At 39.7% G+C, this 20763-nt stretch overlaps 1 protein-coding gene across 1 annotated transcript; it reads left to right on the forward strand.

The window, feature by feature from the left end:
• The first annotated feature begins 3992 nt into the window (after positions 1-3992).
• RAD51 (RAD51 recombinase) lies at positions 3993-20748 on the forward strand. Its single transcript, XM_080809578.1, has 7 exons — positions 3993-4105; positions 6272-6363; positions 10293-10387; positions 18425-18538; positions 19091-19220; positions 19407-19528; positions 19971-20748. The coding sequence occupies exons 1-7, from the start codon at positions 4012-4014 to the stop codon at positions 20092-20094; spliced, it is 771 nt and encodes a 256-aa protein (XP_080665704.1). The 5' UTR covers positions 3993-4011; the 3' UTR covers positions 20095-20748.
• Positions 20749-20763: the final 15 nt, after the last annotated feature.

A 20763-nucleotide genomic window follows, 5' to 3' on the forward strand; every position in this document is an offset into this window, starting at 1 on the left:
ATTATTTGTTCTTTGGGTATTGAGTTTGATAAGCTCTTTATAGATTCTGGATACGAGCCCTTTATCTGATATGTCGTTTGCAAATATCTTCTCCCATTCTGTCAGTTGTCTTTTGGTTTTGTTAACTGTTTCCTTTGCTGTGCAAAAGCTTTTGATCTTGATGAAATCCCAATAGTTCATTTTTGCCCTTGCTTCTGTCGCCTTTGGCGATGTTCCTAGGAAGAAGTTGCTGCGGTGGAGGTCAAAGAGGTTGCTGCCTGCATTCTCCTCAAGGATTTTGATAGATTCCTTTCGCACATTGAGGTCCTTCATCCACTTTGAGTCTATTTTCGTGTGTGGTGTAAGGAAATAGTCCAATTTCATTTTTCTGCATGTGGCTGTCCAATTTTCCCAGCACCATTTGTTGAAGAGGCTGTCTTTTTTCCATTGGATATTCTTTCCTGCTTTGTCGAAGATTAGTTGACCATAGAGTTGAGGGTCTATTTCTGGGCTCTCTATTCTGTTCCATTGGTCTATATGTCTGTTTTTGTGCCAGTACCATACTGTCTTGATGATGACAGCTTTGTAATAGAGCTTGAAGTCTGGAATTGTGATACCACCGACTTTGGCTTTCTTTTTCAATATTCCTTTGGCTATTCGAGGTCTTTTCTGGTTCCATATAAATTTTAGGATTATTTGTTCTATTTCTTTAAAAAAAATAGATGGGATTTTGATAGGGATTGCATTAAATGTGTAGATTGCTTTAGGTAAAATAGACATTTTCACAATATTTGTTCTTCCAATCCATGAGCATGGAATATTTTTCCATTTCTTTGTGTCTTCCTCAATTTCTTTCATGAGTACTTTATAGTTTTCTGAGTATAGATTCTTTGCCTCTTTGGTTAGATTTATTCCTAGGTATCTTATGGTTTTGGGTACGATGGTAAATGGGACTGACTCCTCAATTTCTCTTTCTTCTGTCTTGTTGTTAGTGTAAAGAAATGCGACTGATTTCTGTGCATTGACTTTATATCCTGACACTTTACTGAATTCCTGTATAAGTTCTAGCAGTTTTGGAGTGGAGCCTTTTGGGTTTTCCACATATAGTATCATATCATCTGCAAAGAGTGATAGTTTGACTTCTTCTTTGCCGATTTGGATGCCTTTAATTTCTTTTTGTTGTCTGATTGCTGAGGCTAGGACTTCTAGTACTATATTGAACAGCAGTGGTGATAACGGACATCCCTGCCGTGTTCCTGACCTTAGTGGAAAAGCTTTCAGTTTTTCTCCATTGAGAATGATATTTGCGGTGGGTTTTTCATAGATGGCTTTGATAATGTTGAGGTATGTGCCTTCTATCCCTACACTTTGAAGAGTTTTAATCAGGAAGGGATGCTGCACTTTGTCAAACGCTTTTTCAGCATCTATTGAGAGTATCATATGGTTCTTACTCTTTCTTTTATTAATGTATTGTATCACATTGATGGATTTGCGGATGTTGAACCAACCTTGCAGCCCTGGAATAAATCCCACTTGGTCGTGGTGAATAATCCTTTTAATGTACTGTTGGATCCTATTGGCCAGTATTTTGGTGAGAATTTTCGCATCTGTGTTCATCAAGGATATTGGTCTGTAATTCTCTTTTTTGGTGGGATCCTTGTCTGGTTTTGGGATCAAGGTGATGCTGGCCTCATAGAATGAGTTTGGAAGTTTTCCTTCCATTTCTATTTTTTGGAACAGTTTCAGGAGAATAGGAATTAATTCTTCTTTAAATGTTTGGTAGAATTCCCCTGGGAAGCCGTCTGGTCCTGGACTTTTGTTTGTTTGGAGATTTTTGATGACTGTTTCAATCTCCTTACTGGTTATGGGTCTGTTCAGGTTATCTATTTCTTCCTGGTTCAGTTGTGGTAGTTTATACATCTCTAGAAATGTATCCATTTCTTCCAGGTTGTCAAATTTGTTGCCATAGAGTTGCTCGTAGTTTGACTTGGATGATTTTTGTGAGTTTTGGATTATTGAGTTTTAATAGTTTGTGTCTTTCTAGGAATTTGCCTATTTCATTGCAGTTATCTAATTTGTTGGCAATAGTGTTAATAGTATAATATGTTGGGGCGCCTGGGTGGCTCAGTGGGTTAAGCCTCTGCCTTCGGCTCAGGTCATGATTTCAGGGTCCTGGGATCGAGCCCCACATCGGGCTCTCTGCTCAGCGGGGAGCCTGCTTTTCCCTCTCTCTCTGCCTGCTGCTCTGCCTGCTTGTGATTCTATCTCTCTCTCTGTCAAATAAATAAAATAAAATCTTTTTAAAAAATAGTATAATATGTTAATATATATAGTATAATAATGTTAATAGTAATGTCTTTTCTTTCCTGATTTGTGATTTGAGTCTTTTTTTTTTTTCTTAAAGACTTTATTTATTTATTTGACAGAGGGGAGGGCAGAGGGAGTACAAGCAGGCAGAACGGCAGGGAGAGGGAGAAGCAGGCTCCTTGCCAATCAGGGAGCCTGATGTGGGGTTCGATCCCAGAACCTTCAGATCATGACCTGAGCTGAAGGCAGACACTTAACCGACTGAGCCACTCTGGCGCCCCTGACTCTTTTTTTTTTCCCCCCTTGGTCTGGCTAAAGATTTATCAATTTTGCTGATCTTTTCAAAGAACCAACTCTTGGTTTCATTGATTTTTCTCTATTGTATTTCTAGTCTCTTATTTTACTAGTTTCTAGTCTATAATCTTATTTCCTTCTTTCTGCTTAGTTTGTATAGTGTGCTTTTTTCTAGTATCTTTTATTTATTTATTTAAGAGAGAGCATGTGAGCATGAGCATGAGGGGCAGAGGAAGAGGGAGAGAGAATCTCAGTCAGACTCCACGCTGAGCATGGAATCTGAAGCAGGGCATGATCCTAGTACCCTGAGATCATGACCTGAGCTGAAACCAAGGGTTGGATGGATGCTTAACCAACTGTGCCACCCAGGCACCCCTAAATGCATTTATTTTAAATTTTGGAATTCATTGATAGACTCATTATTGAAGACTTATCAGTGACTCCAAAATGATATATGTGTTTTTGACCTTGACAGTGTAAAAGAAAAGGTACAGCTGACAGAGATAGGGACGGTAGACACGGAGGGACAAGAGATTGAAGGACAGATGTCCTCATTTAACAAAGGAGAAAGAAGGGGCACCTGGGTGGCTCCTTGGGTTAAGCCTCTGCCTTCAGCTCAGGTCATGATCTCAGGGTCCTGGGATCAAGCCCCATGGCTGGCTCTCTGCTCTGCAGGGAGTCTGCTTCTCCCTCTCTCTCTGCCCTTCCCCCCAGCTCGTGCTCACACTCTCTCTCTCTCTCTCAAATAAATAAAATCTTTAAAAAAAAAAGTTTCTCTCCTTTTGCCCCTGTTACCGTTCTCCCTCCAAAAATAAAGTAGAAAAGTTAAGAGATATAGTCTGTGGTTGATGGAACAGGAAATGAGAATTTAAATATTTTGTTAGACTTCATGCTGTATGTCACATTTGTCATAAGTCGGGCGAAGTACACATGTGTGGGTCTATAATTTGTTTTTTTTTTTACTATGTGAATGTATTAGTTGAATTAACAATTAAAAAATTAATCTTCATGGAGTCTCTGAATTAGCTTATTTTATCCTTTAGTTGCCAGGGAGATAAAATAATCCTAGAACTATTGGTATTTTGATGACTTTTTATTTATCATTATTTTAAAAAATTTTTATTTATTTGTCAGCACAAGCAGGGGGAGTGGCAGGCACAGAGAGAAGCAGATTCCCTGCTGAGCAAGGAGCCCGGTGTGGAACTCGATTCCAGGACCCTGGGATCATGACCTGAGTTGAAGGCAGACCCTTAACTGACTAAACTACCCAGGCATCCATTTTGATGACTTTTTAAAGAGAAATCACTCTGGAAATTTTGTTAGAATTTATCTCTTCCCGCAGTGTGTCTGATTCTTGTTTTACTAATAATAATATTTTGTTGATTTGACATTTCTTATTTTTCCCAGACTGAAGCAGCTAAATTAGTTCCAATGGGTTTCACTACTGCAACTGAGTTCCACCAAAGGCGGTCAGAGATCATACAGATTACTACTGGCTCAAAAGAACTTGACAAACTACTTCAAGGTATAGTGATCCCTTATCCTTTGCTGTGAACTGCAGTTAGTAAAGCTTCTAGGTCAGAGAACAAAACTAAAGTATTTGGGTAGAATTTGTGTGTTAGATATGATTAAGAGATAAGAGAGGGGCGCCTGGGTGGCTCAGTGGGTTAAAGCCTCTGCCTTCAGCTTAGGTCCTGATCCCAGGGTCCTAGAATCAAGCCCCGCATCAGGCTCTCTGCTCAGTAGGGAGCCTGCTTCCCTCTCTCTCTGCCTGCCTCTCTGCCTACTTGTGATCTCTGTCAAATTTTTTTAAAAAATAGAGATAAGAGAACTATCCACATTGAAGTAAGACTGCTAGAGGGTGGGATCTGACTTATACTAAAATTATCTGCCAATGAAATAATTGAATTTCCATTTAATACTGCATTCAGAGAGTAAGCTTCCTCTGCTTATTTAAACACAGGGTTGAAAATCTGGTAACTAAAACACTCCACGTTTGAATACTGTGTTAGAGTATCAGTGCATGGTAGTACACACTAAACTATTGGACTTTTATAGAAACATGTAAAGCTTTTGAACTTTTGAAAACATTGCTGTCCTAAATTACTGTGAGGTTAGATTTTTTTGTTGTTGTTGCTTCCCCAAATATTTAATCATTCAAGTCTTCTTTTAGGGTGCAAATTACTATATATTCAGGAATATGTGCAAATTACTTAATATCTCTATACCTCAGTTTTATTATCTTTATGGTGAGGATAAAAAGAGTTCCTACCTTATAGGTTATTGGAATTAAGTGAAATGGTATATACACAGGCATAGCACAATGCCAGGTACACAAGAAACGTTTAGTAAATTTTAGAGGATATCTCTATAATTTTTACATTTACTGCTTATTGACCTGTCATGATATAGTTCTATATCTTGATTGTGGTGGTAGTTACATGAACCTACGGATGCAATAAAATTGCATAAAACTGTATACATATACACAAATGAAATGAATGCATTTTTTGTAAAGATTTTATTTATTTATTTGACAGAGAGAGAGAACACAAGTAGGCAGAGAGACAGGCAGAGAGAGAGGGGGAGGCAGGCTCCCCGCTGAGCAGAGAGCCCGATGTGGGGCTCAATCCCCGGACCCTGGGATCACAACCCGAGCCAAAGGCAGAGGTTTAACCTACTGAGCCACCCAGGCACCCCTATTTTTTTTTTTTAAGATTTTATTTATTTATTTGACAGATCACAAGTAGGCAGAGAGGCAGGCAGAGAGAGAGAGAGGAGGGAGCAGGCTCCCTGCCAAGCAGAGAGCCCGACGCGGGGCTCGATACCAGGACCCTGAGATCATGACTTGAGCCCTAGGCAAAGGCTTAACCCACTGAGCCACCCAGGCGCCCCAAAATGAATGCATTTATAACTAGAGAAATCTGAACGAACTCTGGGGGCTGTATCACTGACAGTTTTCTAATACTGATATTGTACTATGGTTATGTAAAATGTTAACACTGGGGGAGCCTGAGTGATGAATTCTTGGGACCAGGGCGCCTGCGTGGCTCATTCATTAATCGTCTGCCTTTGGCTCAGGTCATGATCTTTGGGTGCTGGGATTGAGTCTTGTATCAGGCTCCCTACTCCGTGGGGATCCTGCTTCCCACTTGCCCATGACAAGCTGCTTCCCTTGCTTGTGCTTGTTCTCTCTTTTTCTCTGTCAAATAAATAAAATCTTTTTTTTTCCTAAGATTTAATTTAATTATGTGCCAGAGAGAGAGAGAGGAGAGCAAGCACAAACAGGGGAAGTGGCAGGCAAAGGGAGAAGGCTCCCCACTGAGCAAGGAACCTGACTTGGGACTTGATCCCAGAGGCCTGGGATCAAGCGCCGCATGGGGCTCCCGCTTAGCGGGAAGCCTCCTTCTCCCTCTCCCACTCCTCCTGCTTGTGTTCCCTCTCTCATTGTGTCTCTCTCTGTCAAAAAATTAAAATCTTTAAAAAAAAAAAAAATTCATGGAAACTTCCTGTACCTTTCTTTGTGATTTTCTGTAAATCTAGAATTATTTCAAAATAAAAATATTGCTTGTTGAAAATTGAATTTACAAATTATTTATACATCTTTCTGATGAGTTCCAAGGACACTTCTACAATTATTCTTTCTAAACATTTGTATTGTGCTAAGAGGTGTTTCCTTTTGCTCTTTTAGGAGGAATTGAAACTGGATCCATCACAGAGATGTTTGGAGAATTCCGAACTGGGAAGACTCAAATCTGTCATACGTTGGCTGTAACATGCCAGGTGAGATTTTGGGCTCTAACCAAATCTGCAAAAAAAATTAGTTGATTGCTATTTGCAAGCATCTTTTGGGATGGACATTAAAAGGGCACTTTATTCCTAAGACCCGTAGACCCCTACTACATAATTCTTCCATGTCCTAGAAACTTTCACATCATTGTTTTCAGATGATTTCATCATTGTTTCAGATGTTTTCTTATCCTCCACTATGCCTCCCCTGGCTTTACCTGCCCTCTTCACTACTCTAGATCTTATGATTCACCATTAAAGTCATTCCTCAGATATATATTCCCCACCTAAAGAGATGTCAGTCTTAGATGAACCCTTCTTAGAATCTTCTCTGAGAACTGTCTTTTTTTTTTTTTGAAGATTTTATTTATTTATTTGAGAGAGAGAAAAAGGGAGCAAAAGAGAGCATGAGTGGAGGGGAGAAGCAGACTCCCTCCTGAGCATGGAGGCCAATGCCAGACTGGATCCAAGGACTCCGGGATCATGACCTGAGCTGAAGGCACACACTTAACCAACTGAGCTACCCAGGTGCCCCATGAGAACTATCTTCTTAGTCCTTGTTCCTTAATAGCTGAATCATACTGGGGAAAAATCATACTATAAAGCTGATCATCTTCACTTTAAATTCAAAATAACAGACATTAGACTAACATTCATACTGCTGGGAAGACCTACTGAATTTGTTTAGGCATTCTTTTTCACATTTAGTAAGACAATTCTCACGCTTTGTTCTTTCTTCTTATACCTTCATGTTCCTCTTCAACCCTCACTCAGCCAGTGACCAACCTATTCATCACATCAAATTTGTGAATCCACCTACATTTATATCCATATTTTCATATCTTGGGTTATAACAGAAAAGTGTCTCTTTTCTTTTCAAAACCCTATCCTATCAGTGTGATCTGGTTACCATCTTTGGCCACCTTCTCAGGGACTCTATTCCTCTATTTTATGCTTTACCTTTATATTAAGTATCTCTTCCAAAACTTTTTTTTATTTGTAGTCTCATTTGTGGGAGGATTTGGAAACAGACACAGTGAATTAATACCTAAAGTCATGTTTTATTGAAATAATAGATATAGGGGATGCCTGGGTGGCTCAGTTGGTTAAGCATCTAACTCTTGATTTCAGCTTAGATCATGATGTCAGGGTCATGAGATCAAGCCCCGTGCTGGACGTGAAGCCTGCTTGAGACTCTCTCTCTCCCTCTATTTCCCCACCACCACCAAAAGAAAAAACAGAAGAGGCATCTGGGCAGCTCAGATGGTTAAGCGCCTGCCTTTGACTCAGGTCATGATATCCAGGTCCTGGGACTGGGTCCCAAGAGCCCCATATCAGGCTCCCAGCTCAGTGGGGAGTCTGCTCCTCCTTTTCCCTCTACCTCTCCCCCTGCTTATGCTTTCTCTGCCTCTCTTAGTCTCAAATGAATAAATAAAATCTTTTAAAAAAGAGAGAGAGGATGCTAATTCATTAATAACAGAAAGGATTACATTTCACCAGCCTAAGAGCTAGAACTAGAGGTATAGAAAGGATGTTAGATTATTGCTTAAATCTAAACATAATCTCTCATTTGTTCAGATTTTCTTAACTTAATGAAGTGAAACTCTATTACATTAGATCTCTAATAATAAGCTACATAAAGTTGAGAGCCACAGTTAGATCACAAAAATGAACAGGCTGTGTTTCTTTAAAGTACTAGACTAATTTTAAAATTCTGAGAAGACATTTCATCATAAATTCAGTTTTAAATGCATATACCCTTTGACAGAAAATGTGGTTTACACAATTGTTCACAGATAGTCGAGGATAAATGTACAAAGAATTTACACCATAGCATTATAAAATGGTGAAAGTTCAAAACAACGTACACCACTGTAAAATAGGAAGAAGAGTTAAATTATGGTACTAAGCAGTTATTAAAAATAGCTAACTGAGGGCACCTGGGTGGCTCAGTGGGTTGAGCCTCTGCCTTCGGCTTGGGTCATGATCCCGGGGTACTGGGATCGAGCCCCGCATCAGGCTCTCTGCTCGGTGGGGAGCCTGCTTCCCCTCCTCTCTCTGCCTGTCTCTGCCTACTCATGATCTCTGTCTGCCAAACAAATAAATAAAAAATCTTTAAAAAAAAAAAAAAAAAAAGCTAACTTGGTTGTGGTGTCCCAGTCCAGTAATATGAGATGACTGCAGTGGCACTAGAGGGCAAGATGGAGGAGACAGAATGGGCTGGAGTGCAGAGTATGCAGTCCACCACCTTGAAGTTGGCTCAATAACACACTGGGACCTTGTCCACTTTTCTGTCAGTCTTCATACCTATACCCAGTCACCTACGGTCTCCCTTCACCCATAGAGGTCTTTGTAGCTGGAAAAGAGCCTGCTTCCTCCTCTCTCTGCCTGCCTCTCTGCCTACTTGTCATCTCTGTCTGTCAAATAAATAAATAAATCTTTTTTTTTTTTTAAGATTTTATTTATTTATTTGACAGACAGAGATCACAAGTAGGCAGAGAGGCAGGCAGAGAGGAGGGGGGGAGAAGCAGGCTCCATGCTGAGCAGAGAGCCCGATGCGGGGCTCGATCCCAGGACCCTGAGACCACGACCTGCGCCGAAGGCAGTGGCTTAACCCACTGAGCCACCCAGGCGCCCCAATAAATAAATCTTTAAAAAAAAAAAAAAAAGAAAGAAAATTTGATGTTTCTTGGCTCTTAGTTTAAAATGTCCTAAAGGATTTTCCTCAGAATTTAAAGGTGAATTATGACTCCAAAGTAGATTGCTAGGGTGGAAACTACCCTTTAGCATCATTCACATAAAATTTGTAGAACTTAAAGTTGTCTGACATGGGATGGGTAGCCTAAAAACCAAGATTTCCCTAAGTAGCTCATAAGATAATTTTGATGGCATTCCTCCCTTTTCTTTTTCTTTTTTTTTTTAACTATATTTTCCTTTTTCTCCTTTTGTTTATTTTTATTTTTTTTTTATATTTTATTTATTTGACAGAGATCACAAGTAGGCAGAGAGGCAGGCAGAGAGAGAGGGAAGCAGGCTCCCTGCTGAGCAGAGAGCCCGATGCGGGGCTCGATCCCAGGACCCTGGGACCATGACCTGAGCCGAAAGCAGAGGCTTTAACCCACTGAGCCACCCAGGCGCCCCGCCTTTTGTTTATTTTTAACATCTGTAGGTACTATTGGAATAAACACCTTTTTTTTTCTTCTCTCTTGACCATACTTTAAACTTACTAAGAATGTCCCTGGGGCATGGCCAAACCCTGTTAGGAACCTGCAGAAGCAAAATCTGCTTAATAAAGTGAAGTGTTAAGTGTGGCTTGGATGTGACAAAATTACCTGGGTATTGGATCAGGGTCTCTAACTTATTAAAGCTAAGGTAGTAAATGAACTTCAAAGATCTGTACTCTTGAAAGAATTGTTCAATCTTGTGTTGGTATTCAGTCATAGAATTTTATCACTTACTTTGGACTGTATTTCCAAGCAGTCCAACTCTGGCAAGAGTCTGGCATTGCATGCTGTGGAACACCAGGAGTTTCATGTCTACTACTAGCTGTATTTCTATCAGAAGGGACTGCCTCCTGGGGCGCCTGGGTGGCTCAGGGTTAGGCCTCTGCCTTCGGCTCAGGTCATGATCGCAGGGTCCGGGGATTGAGCCCCACATCGGGCTCTCTGCTCAGCCGGGAGCCTGCTTCCCCCCCCCGCCCCTGCCTGCTTCTCTGCCTACTTGTGATCTCTCTCTCTCTCTCTCTCTCTCTGTCAAATTAAAAAAAAAAAAATCTTAATAAAGAAGGGAACGCCTCCTATCTATTCCTGATTGCCTCTTTAAATTTTTTTTCCCTTTGCTTTATTGGGGGTAGATGGGGAAGTTGATCAGTTGTATCAGAAGTACAGTGTTCATTTGTACACTGTTCCTTTTGTTCTGTCCAGCTTCCCATTGACCGAGGTGGAGGAGAAGGAAAAGCCATGTACATTGACACTGAGGGTACCTTCAGGCCAGAACGGCTGCTAGCAGTGGCTGAGAGGTAGGTTACTGAATTAGATGAGAGAAATCTTTTTTTTTTTTAAATTTTATTTGAGAGAGAGAGAGAGCATGAGCTAGGGGAGGGAGAAGTACACTCTCCACTGAACAGGGAGCAGGATGCAGGGCTTGATCCCAGGACCCTGGGATCATGACCTGAGCCAAAGGCAGACACTTAACCAACTGAGCCACCCAGGCACCCCAGGTGAGAGAAATCTGGCACCACCTGTCACTGTAGTGATTGCCAGGGTTAATATGTCTGAAGAGTTTTTCTTTTCTTATTAGTCTATATCCCAAAGTTATATGTGTAGATCAGAAGAATGAACTTCCTTAGAAAAAAGCACTCTTCTTAAATCTATGAGTTAGTTATTGTCAGACTGGATAAAAAACTACACCCAGCTATGTGCTGTTTTCTAGAGAAACACTATAGATTCAGAGACACAAATAGGTTGAAAGAAAAATGGTGGGAAAAGATATTGCATCCAAACAATAACCATAAGAGAATTGGCTGTATGGGCAGTGTAGGCTTTAAGACCCCAAAAAATAAACACTAGAGACAAAGAGGACCATTTTATAATTGAAAAGTCAGTTCATTGGGAAAATAGAACAATTATAAACATACCCATACCTTAATAACAGGCCCCAAAATATGTGAAACAAAAACTGACATAATTGGAAGGCAAAATAAGCAATTTAACCATAATGGTTGGGGACCATTATCTCAGTTCAAAAAACATATAGGTACTGTACGTAATGGTGGAAGTCTGAATGCATTCTCCTTAAGATTGGAAATAAGGATGTCCACTCTCACCATTTACATTCCATTGAAGGTGGAATATACTGAATGTACTGGAGGTCCTAGTCAATGCAGTCAGCTAGGAAAATGAAATAAAAGGCATCCAGATTGGAATGGAATATGTAGAACTATCTTTATTCACTGATGAAATGATCCTTTATGTAGAAAATCCTAAGGAATCCACATACACACAAAACTACTAGAACTACATTATTTCAGCAAGGTTGTATTGTCACTATGCAGAAATCCATTGTGTTTCCATATAGAAGCAATGAACAATTTAAAAATTAAGAAAACAATTTCATCATTCTCAGTAGCACTGAATTCCCTCTCCAAATGATGAAAAGTCAAAATAGGAATAAATTTAACAGAAGACTATAAAACATTGCTGAAAGAAATTGAAGATCTACATAATTAGAGAAACAGTCCATACTCATGGATTGGAAGACAATATTATTAAAGTCATAATTTTCCCTCAAACTGATAGAGAGATTCAGCACAGTCCCTACTGTAATTTCAGGAAGCATTTAGGCAGAATCCAACAAGCTGATTATAAAATTTATGTGGAAATGTCTAGGACCCAGAATAGCCAAAACATGCCGGGGTAGCAGGGAGAACAAAATTGGAGGTCTTGGTCTTCTTTATCTTAAAACTCACTTAAAGCAACAAAAATTAAGACACTATGGTGCTGGAATGGGACAGACATGTGGATCAGTGGAACAGAACTGAGAATTGAGACATGAGCTCTTTCATTTATAGTCACTTAATTTTTTACAAAGATGCCAAGGCAATTTAATGGTTCCTCAGTCTTTGTCTTTCAATAAATGGTGCTAATGTAGCTGAATAGCAGCGTGTAAAAAGATAAATTTAGACCCTTATCCTATACATAAAATTAACAAAAATGGATAATAGTGTGGTGAATCCTCAAAAAATTAAACCTAGAATTATAGTATAGTTCAACAATTCCACTTTTAAGTATACAAAGAATTGAAATGGGGACTCAGATACTTGTACACCAGTGTTCCTGGCAGCACTAGTTAAAATAGTCAAAAGGTGGAAACACCTGGCTTATTCATCACTAGATGAATGGATAAACAAAATGTCATAAAAATATAAAATGGAATATTACTCAGTCTTTAAAAGAAAGGAAATTCTCTCATATGCTATAACATGGATGAATCTTAAAAACAAGCTAAGCGAAATAAGCCAGTTGAAAAAGGACAAAAATTGTAATGATTCTTCTTATACAAGGTACTTAAGTGGTCAATTCATAAAGACATAGAGTAGAACAGTGATCCTCAGGGGCAGGGAGTGAGGAGAGTTGGGAGATACTATTTGGGGGATACAGAGTTTCTCTTTCGGATGATAAAAAGTTGTGGACATGGATGGTGGTGATGGTTGCACAGCATGGGAATGTACTTACTGCTTCCGGACTATACATTTTTAAAAAGGTTAAAATGGTCAATTGTATGTCATGTATATTTATTATTATTTTAAAGATCATGGTTGTAAATGTAAGAATAAAACTATAAAACTTACGGGGAAAAAAAGGGCAGGAGAAAATATTTGTTGAGTTTGAGATAGGCAGATTTCTTAGATATAACACCAAAAAGCATCCATGAAAGAAAACATTGATAATAGTTTTCATTTCATCAAAATTTAGAAGTTCTGTGCTTCAAAGGACATTATTAAGAAAGTGAAAAGACAACCCAAAGGATGTGAGAAAATATTTGCAAATCGTATTTCTGAGGGTTTAGTATCCAGAGTAACACAGTCCTCTTAATCCAGCAATAGAGAGACAACCCAATTAAAAAATGAGCAAAGGATTTGTACAGCTGTTTCTCCAAAGAAGATAAATGGCCTAGAAGCACATGAAAAGATGTTCAGCATCATTAGTCAAGGGGAAAAACAAAACCACAGTGAGATACCACCATTAGGATGGCTGTAATAAAATAGGCAGTAACAAGTATTAGGATATAGAGAAACTGGAACCCTAATACATTGCTGTTAAGAATGTAAAATGGTGAAGCCACTATGGAAAACAGTGTGGTAGTTAACTATAAAATTACCATATAACAGAGCAGTTTTGCTCTGGTTATGTGCCCAAGAGATAAGAAAACATGCCCACATAGAGACTTGTATGTAGATGTTATAATATTGTTATAATAGCCCCAAACTGGAAATAACCCAGTTGTACATCAACTGATGAATGAATAAACAAAATTTGATTTATGCAAACAGTGGAGTACTATTAAACAGTGAAATGGAATGAGGTACCCATGCATGTCATACCATAGATGAACCTCAGAAGACATACTAAGTAGAACCTAGACACACAAGACCGTATATTTTATGATTTCATTTATATGAAATTCCCAGAAGGAGAAAATCTGTAGAGCAATGGATCAGTGATTGCCTGGAGCGGGAAGTAGGAATAATTAAAGATAGACTTGAGAGATCTTTTGGGGATGATGGAAAAGTTTTAAAATTGGATTGTGAGGGGTGCCTGGGTGGCTCAGTGGGTTAAAGCCTCTGCCTTCGGCTCAGGTCATGATCACAGTCTGGGGATGGAGCCCCACATCGGGCTTTCTGCTCAGCAGGGAGCCTGCTTCCTCCTCTCTCTGTCTGCCTCTCTGCCTACTTGTGCTTTCTGTCTGTCAAATAAATAAATAAAATCTTGAAAAAAAAATTGGATTGTGATGATGATTGTACAACTCTTCAGATCTTATTACTAAAAAGTCGTTCAGGGATGCCTGGGTGGCTCAGTTGGTTAAGCATCTGTCTTCATTCAGCTCAGGTCATGATTCCAGCGTCCTGAGACTGAGTCCCACACTGGGCTCCTTGCTCAGCATGGACCCTGCTTCTCCCAATGCCAGCCACTACCCCTGCTGTCTTCTCTCTCTCTCTCTCTCTCTCTCTCATAAATAAATAAAATCTTAAAAAAAAAACAACTTTAAAAAGTCATTCAGCTGTAGACTTAAAGCAGATCGATTTGATGGCATACAGAATACCTCAGTAAAGCTGGTAAAGAATATATAATTTTCTCTGTCCCCTAATAAATCTTTCAAATAAACCCTCAAAATTGTTTCATGTATTTTCCCTTGTCTAGGGTAAAATGTGATAATTTGGTCCCTACCACACATTTTACTGAAACCTAGTGATTAAATATAATTTAATTGCGTGTTGAGATGTCAGACCCAAGTTGGAACTTGCCTAAGTTGAGAATTTTCTTTTTTAGTTTTAGAATTATAACCAAATTATCTGCCCCAGTTTACTATTTGAGGAATCTGAGCTATTGAATATATACCATTGAGGCAAAAATATCAGTTGGAACAATAATTGCAGCTCTTTGCGTCTCTTTACAGAATGTCAGGAAAAAAGAATGCCTCTCTTGAACCTGATTTTAGGTTTCTAAAGATGAGTATACTGGGGTGCCTGGGTGGCTCAGTTAAGCCTCTGCCTTCAGTTCAGGTCATGTGGGATAGAGCCCCACATCAGACTCTCTGCTCAGCAGGGAGCCTGCTTCTCCTTTCCCTCTGCCACTCCCCTTGCTTATACTCTCTGGCTCTCCCTCTCAAATAAATACATAAAATCTTTAAAAAATAAATAAAGATGAGTATACTAAACTGTATCTTCCCTCCCAAAGTTATTTTTGTTCTTGTACAGAAATCACACTTTTTGGGGCACCTAAGTGGCTCAGTCATTAAGCGTTTGCCTTCAGCTCGGGTCATGATCCCAGAGTCCTGGGATCAAGCCCCTCTTTGGGTTCCCTGCTCAGCGGGAAGCTGCTTCTCCATCTCCCACTCCCTCTTCTGGTGTTCCTTCTCTCGCTGTGTCTCTCTCTGTCAAATAAAATCTTTGAAAAAAAAAATCACACTTTTAATTTTTAAGTACACTGTTTTAATAGTGGAGTTTGGTTTTTTTTTAATAAAGTCATTAAAGTTTTGCCCACTAACCTAAATGAGTGTTCAGATAGGATAGATGAGATAGTAGAATGTTGCCTCTGGGGACAGGACTTTGTTTTGCTCACTGACTGTATCCCTAAGCCCTAGAAAAGGGCAAACAGCATTAATTAATGAAGTAGTATTTATTAAGTGGGGCCATGTTTATGGCTGTTTTGTCAACTACAGGAAAAATAGGGGGTTTTTTTTCTTCTTTTTTTTTTTTTTTTTGAAGATTTTATTTATTTACCTGACAGAGATCACAAGTAGGCAGAGAAAGAGAGAGAGGAGGAAGCATGCTCCCCGCCGAGCAGAGAGCTGGAGGCAGAGCTCGATCCCAGTACGCTGGGATCATGACTGGAGCGAAGGCAGAGGCCCACCCACTGAGCCACCCAGGTGCCCCCAGGAAAAATAGGTTTAAAGAGAAATGTCATTAATTTTATCATTTCTGCCTATCAAGAACATTTCTTATAATTGAATTTGTTTATTATATTGCGTTTATAGTTTTGAGAAAGTTACCAAACTCCTTAAGCTAATAGCTAATTTCCCTCACAACAGAACAACCCTCATTAGTTTTAGCTTTTGAATAATATTGACCACCCCCACCCCATCCAGGTTATACTGTAGTTCATGGCTTCTCAGAACACAGTTCTCAATACAGCTGTATTTAGCATCACCTAGAAACTTGTTTGAAGTACAAATCCTCTGACTCCTTTCCAGATCTATTGAATCAGAAACTGTAGAGACGCAGGATATGGTCCAGCAAAGTTTTATTAAGCTCTCCAATGATGCAGATGATAGCTAAAGTTAAAGAACTGTGGCCATAATTGCTAGCTACAGTGTCTCCACCTTTTCTTTTTATAAGTTTTATTTATTATAGGGAGACCAGGGTGGGAGGGGCAGAGGGAAAGGGAGAGAAAGAATCTGAAGCAGACTCCCTGCTGAGCACAGAGCCTGACATGGGGCTCGAACCCACAACCCATGAGATCATGACCTGAGCCGAAATCAAGAGCCAGATGTTCAACCAGCTGAGCCACCCAGGTGCCCCAGTGTCACCATCTTTTTTGAAACTTCTTTTAAATACTATGAAAGAATGCCAGAACCCACCTTGAGGGGTATAGCTCTTTTTCAAACTTAAATGTTAAGAATCACCTGAAGTTATTTGTTAACTACACAGATTAACACACCTCTTCCCTGAAAATTATGAATTATTAAGTCTCAGGCCCAGGAATTTTTTTTACAGGTGTTCCACGTTATTCTTTAAGGAAGTTCTGGAAACACTATGAGAGATGATGTTTATTTCTAGCCAGCTTTTTCCACATCGTGGGAATTGGAAATTCCATGTGCTCCTTCAGGAATGTAACCAAAGAGATCCTTATAGTGTTTTCTGTGAACACTGCTGACATAAAGGCCAGGATAAGTCTTTGTTTTCCTGGTAAACCATCTGTATTCTTTTTTTTTTTTTTTTTTTTTTAAGATTTATTTATTTGACAGCACAAACAGGCAAAGAGGCAGGCAGAGAGAGAGAGAGGAGGGAAGCGGGCTCCCTGCTGAGCAGAGTGCCTGATGTGGGGCTCAATCCCAGGACCCTAGGATCATGACCTGAGCCGAAGGCAGAGGCTTTAACCCACTGAGCCACCCAGGTGCCCCAACCATCCATATTCTGATAGCTAAAGATAATTTCCTTTCCTGATAGATGATATCAGTGTTTCTGGAACAAATCTAGACTTGTGTGCTACAGTACTTAGGCCCCTTGAATCTTTTTCTTACAGCAATGATTTAAATATGGAAGTTTTTTTCTCCTTATCCCCAATCTATGTTTGGTCAAGATTCCAAGGTAAAGCTCTATCCTTATTCTCTTTATCTTTATGCCCAGACTTAATAATTCATGATCATCAATCCACTTAATACCAAAGCTAAACTTCTACTTGTGTTGATGGTGGCCAAAACAGCAGGTGAAGTGCTAAGAAAAGCACAAAGACTGTAGCTGATATGAAGAATACATTTTATGATGTTAAGTACTTGGTTAGAATGGGATCTCCTGATACTGAGGGTTAGCTTATTGCAGTGTTCTATCCAAGTGCTAGGATAGAATATTTCTTTGTGTTTCTATTCTTTCTGGAAGGAAAAACCAGAGGAAAGCTATTAGCTAAAGCTAAATCCCAGAAGAATAGGTTTAATGCAGTGTATGCTTTTGTAAAGATCAGAGTCTCCACATATAATAGACTTGCTTCCATAAAAGACTGATGGAATCATAAACATTGAGACTAGGGTTCCCAAAGAATGCCTTGATTTTGCTTAAACAGATTCTTTTTTAAACTATAATGTAAGGGAGTTGGTGTTGTACTTTTGGACTATAATGATTTTAGGTTAACATTAATATCAAAATTTGAATTATAAAGTGGTATGATTGTCTTCTTGTTTGGGTTGTGGATAAAAGCTGTATTCAGTATCATTAACTCAGAATTTAGGTATTAAAAAAAGTGTTAGGTAAGAGAGGCCTAGTCTTTTTCCTTCAAGGAATTTGTAGTTTAAAAAAAAAATTTATTTATATATTTGACAGAGAGAAATCACAAGTAGGCAGAGAGGCAGGCGGAGAGAGGGGGAAACAGGCTCCCTGCTGAGCAGAGAGCCCAATGAAGGGCTCGATCCCAGGACTCTGAGATCATGACCCGAGCTGAAGGCAGAGGCTTAAGCCACCGAGCCACCCAGGCGCCCCTTGAGTGGTTGTTTAAAAGCTTTTATTCCTAGGGGTGCCTGGGTGGCTCATGCGGTGAAGCATCTGACTCTTGATTTCAGCTCACGTCATAATCTCAGGGTCGTGAGATTGAATCCCACATCTGGCTCTGTGCTGGCTACAGGGCCTGCTGTAGATTCTCTCCCTCTACCCCACCACCCCTACTCTCTCCCTCTCTTAAAAAAAAAAAGAAGAAGAAGAAAAAGTTTTTATTACTCTATAACAACAATTTATGTGAATTTAATTGATCTTTGATTTGTTATTTTTGTTTCAGTTCCAGTTCTGTCATGTTGCATTGGTTTTTCCAGGAGAGTACTTGGAACATGATTTGGAAATTCGTTTTGGCTCAGGAGTCCTGAGAGACTAAATTTGATTTATCCTGAAGTCCTGTCGATCTACCCCAAAGGAGTTACTGTGGTCATCTCTCTCTAGTTTGCCTGGACTTCTAATAGAGAATTAAGATTCTTTAACCTTAACACTTCTTAATCTAATCAGGCAATCTCTTTACTATTAATTTCCAATCTAAGTTTTCTTTGCAGTCTAAAAACGTTCTCTGTTTTCTTCTAGATATGGCCTCTCTGGCAGTGATGTCCTGGATAATGTAGCATATGCTCGAGGGTTCAACACAGACCACCAGACCCAGCTCCTTTATCAAGCATCGGCCATGATGGTAGAATCTAGGTATGTGCTCAGTAGAAGACACAGAGTATGGCCCAGAGCCATTACCCTGAATCTTATGTAGGCTGTTTGGCCAAATTGATAGTAACTTGAATTAGAAATGGGGAGATTTAAGTTTTAGTTCTAGTATGACATTGTTGCATTGTGGTTCAGGTCAAATCATTGTTAAGAAATGAAGCCATAATTCACTTGAACTTATTGGAAACTTGTTATGTAGTGCCTCAGACAAGAATGTTGTAAAAATTGTTTTAAAAAAAAACATTTATAGGAGTGCCTGGGTGGCTCAGCGAGTTAAAGCCTCTGCCAGGGTCCTGGGATTGAGCCCCACATCGGGCTCTCTGCTCAGCGGGGAGCCTGCTTTCCCACCCCCTCTCTCTGCCTGCCTCTCTGCCTACTTGTGATCTCTGTCAGATAAATAAAAATCTTTTTAAAATAAATGAATAAAAAAAATTTATGTATGCGTATAACTGAATATGAAAGTTTAAGGTAGTGAGGAAGGGAGCATAATCGGACACAGGCTCGAAATAAGCTTCATACAGTCCTTGTTCCCTGTAGGTATGCGCTGCTCATTGTAGACAGTGCCACTGCCCTGTACAGGACGGACTATTCAGGTCGAGGGGAGCTTTCAGCCAGGCAGATGCACTTGGCCAGGTTTCTGCGAATGCTTCTGCGACTTGCTGATGAGGTAAGGTGTATCCGGACAGAGAATGCCTAATTTTCAGGGGCCTCACTGGGAGGCTAGAACATCAGGGCCTGGTTTCACAGATAGGAAGAGGTGTATTAATCATTCCTTACTTTGTGGGGGAAGGGGTGGCAGCAGTAAGGTCCTTTGAATGGCCACAAAAAATGACATTTATCCTTTCTCCATCAGTTTGGTGTGGCAGTGGTAATCACCAACCAGGTGGTAGCCCAAGTGGATGGAGCAGCCATGTTTGCTGCAGATCCTAAAAAACCTATTGGAGGAAATATCATTGCTCATGCTTCAACAACCAGGTAAAGTGAACGGATAGGTGACTTTGTCTTAGAATGTCATATTAACTGAAGGAGACATGAAGTAGACATGAAGATCTGAATTTCCATTTAAATCCAGTTAATGCTACCACAGGAGTCATTGTTAAACGTTAATCGTCATGCTCTGATTAGTGTGTATGTTTGCTTTCAGTTTATAAAGGAATTAAAAGCCCTCAGATATGCAAGACTGAATATGAAGGATATGCATCTCTCTCATTATTAAGAAAGTAATTGTTTCAATATGAAAAATCCACTAAAGTTGGGAGCAGGGTAGGAGTGGATTCCTCCAAGTTGGAAATGCCTCTAAGGAATATAGAAAGATTCCCCAAAGTCCTAGGAAGTATATAGGTCTGAAAAAAATTTAGAGCTACTATAAATAAGACAAAGATTTTTAAACTGTAACTTTGTGGGTTTTTTTGGTCAGACTGTATCTGAGGAAAGGAAGAGGGGAAACCAGAATCTGCAAAATCTACGACTCTCCCTGTCTTCCTGAAGCTGAAGCTATGTTTGCCATCAATGCAGATGGAGTGGGAGATGCCAAAGACTGAAACATTGAGGTTTTTCCTGTGATAAACCTTAAGTGCTACAGCCTAATGGAGACGACTGCTCCCTGGGGTTCTTCATAGGCCTCTTCCTGTTGTGACTGCCAGAAAAGGGCTTCTGGAAAAACAGCTATTGTATCAGCTTTTCTGCTGGTGTAAACAGGAGACAAGGTCAGTAGTCACAAACTGATCTGAAATGTTTATTCCGTCTGGAGTGTATTAATTTCTTTGTGAATTATTTCAAGGGCAGTAAAGGAATACCTTTGACATAGTGCCTTGGGGTTGACTCGGGAGTAATGGTTGTCTACTGGACAATCTTTGGTTTTCTTGCAGACATAAGGTGGGGAGACTGGATTCTTCTCTCACTGTTCGAATAATGTTGAAATGCCTGTGTGGCAAAGAAAGTGGTTCTTTTCTGCCAATAAAACTCTTGTCAGTCAGAAACAGGTTAAGTTAGTTTGCCTGAATTCTCTTATGTAAGAATTTTTTAGTTAAGGGCTATGGGGCAGGCCTACTGGAACACCAGCCATCAACTATCTACTTGCTTGGGTTTTTAATTGCCAAGAGTAACTCAAGATAATTTTGGAATCTTAAGCATTTAGGTGCTCTTTAAGTAGATTTAGTGTGGAGCTACTAATAAAGTAGTTATTTGTGCTATTTACAGGAGTTGTTCTT

This window comes from Martes martes (assembly GCF_963455335.1).
Source record: "Martes martes genome assembly, chromosome: 7".
NCBI classification, from domain to species: Eukaryota; Metazoa; Chordata; class Mammalia; order Carnivora; family Mustelidae; genus Martes; species Martes martes.

Excerpts from the sequence above, each read along its gene's own strand:
- RAD51 (XM_080809578.1), top strand. The coding sequence starts at position 4,012 with ATGGGTTTCACTACTGCAACTGAGTTCCACCAAAGGCGGTCAGAGATC. Across the intron at positions 6,364-10,292 it reads CGTTGGCTGTAACATGCCAG|CTTCCCATTGACCGAGGTGG; the intron begins GTGAGATTTTGG and ends TGTTCTGTCCAG. Across the intron at positions 18,539-19,090 it reads GCCATGATGGTAGAATCTAG|GTATGCGCTGCTCATTGTAG; the intron begins GTATGTGCTCAG and ends TGTTCCCTGTAG.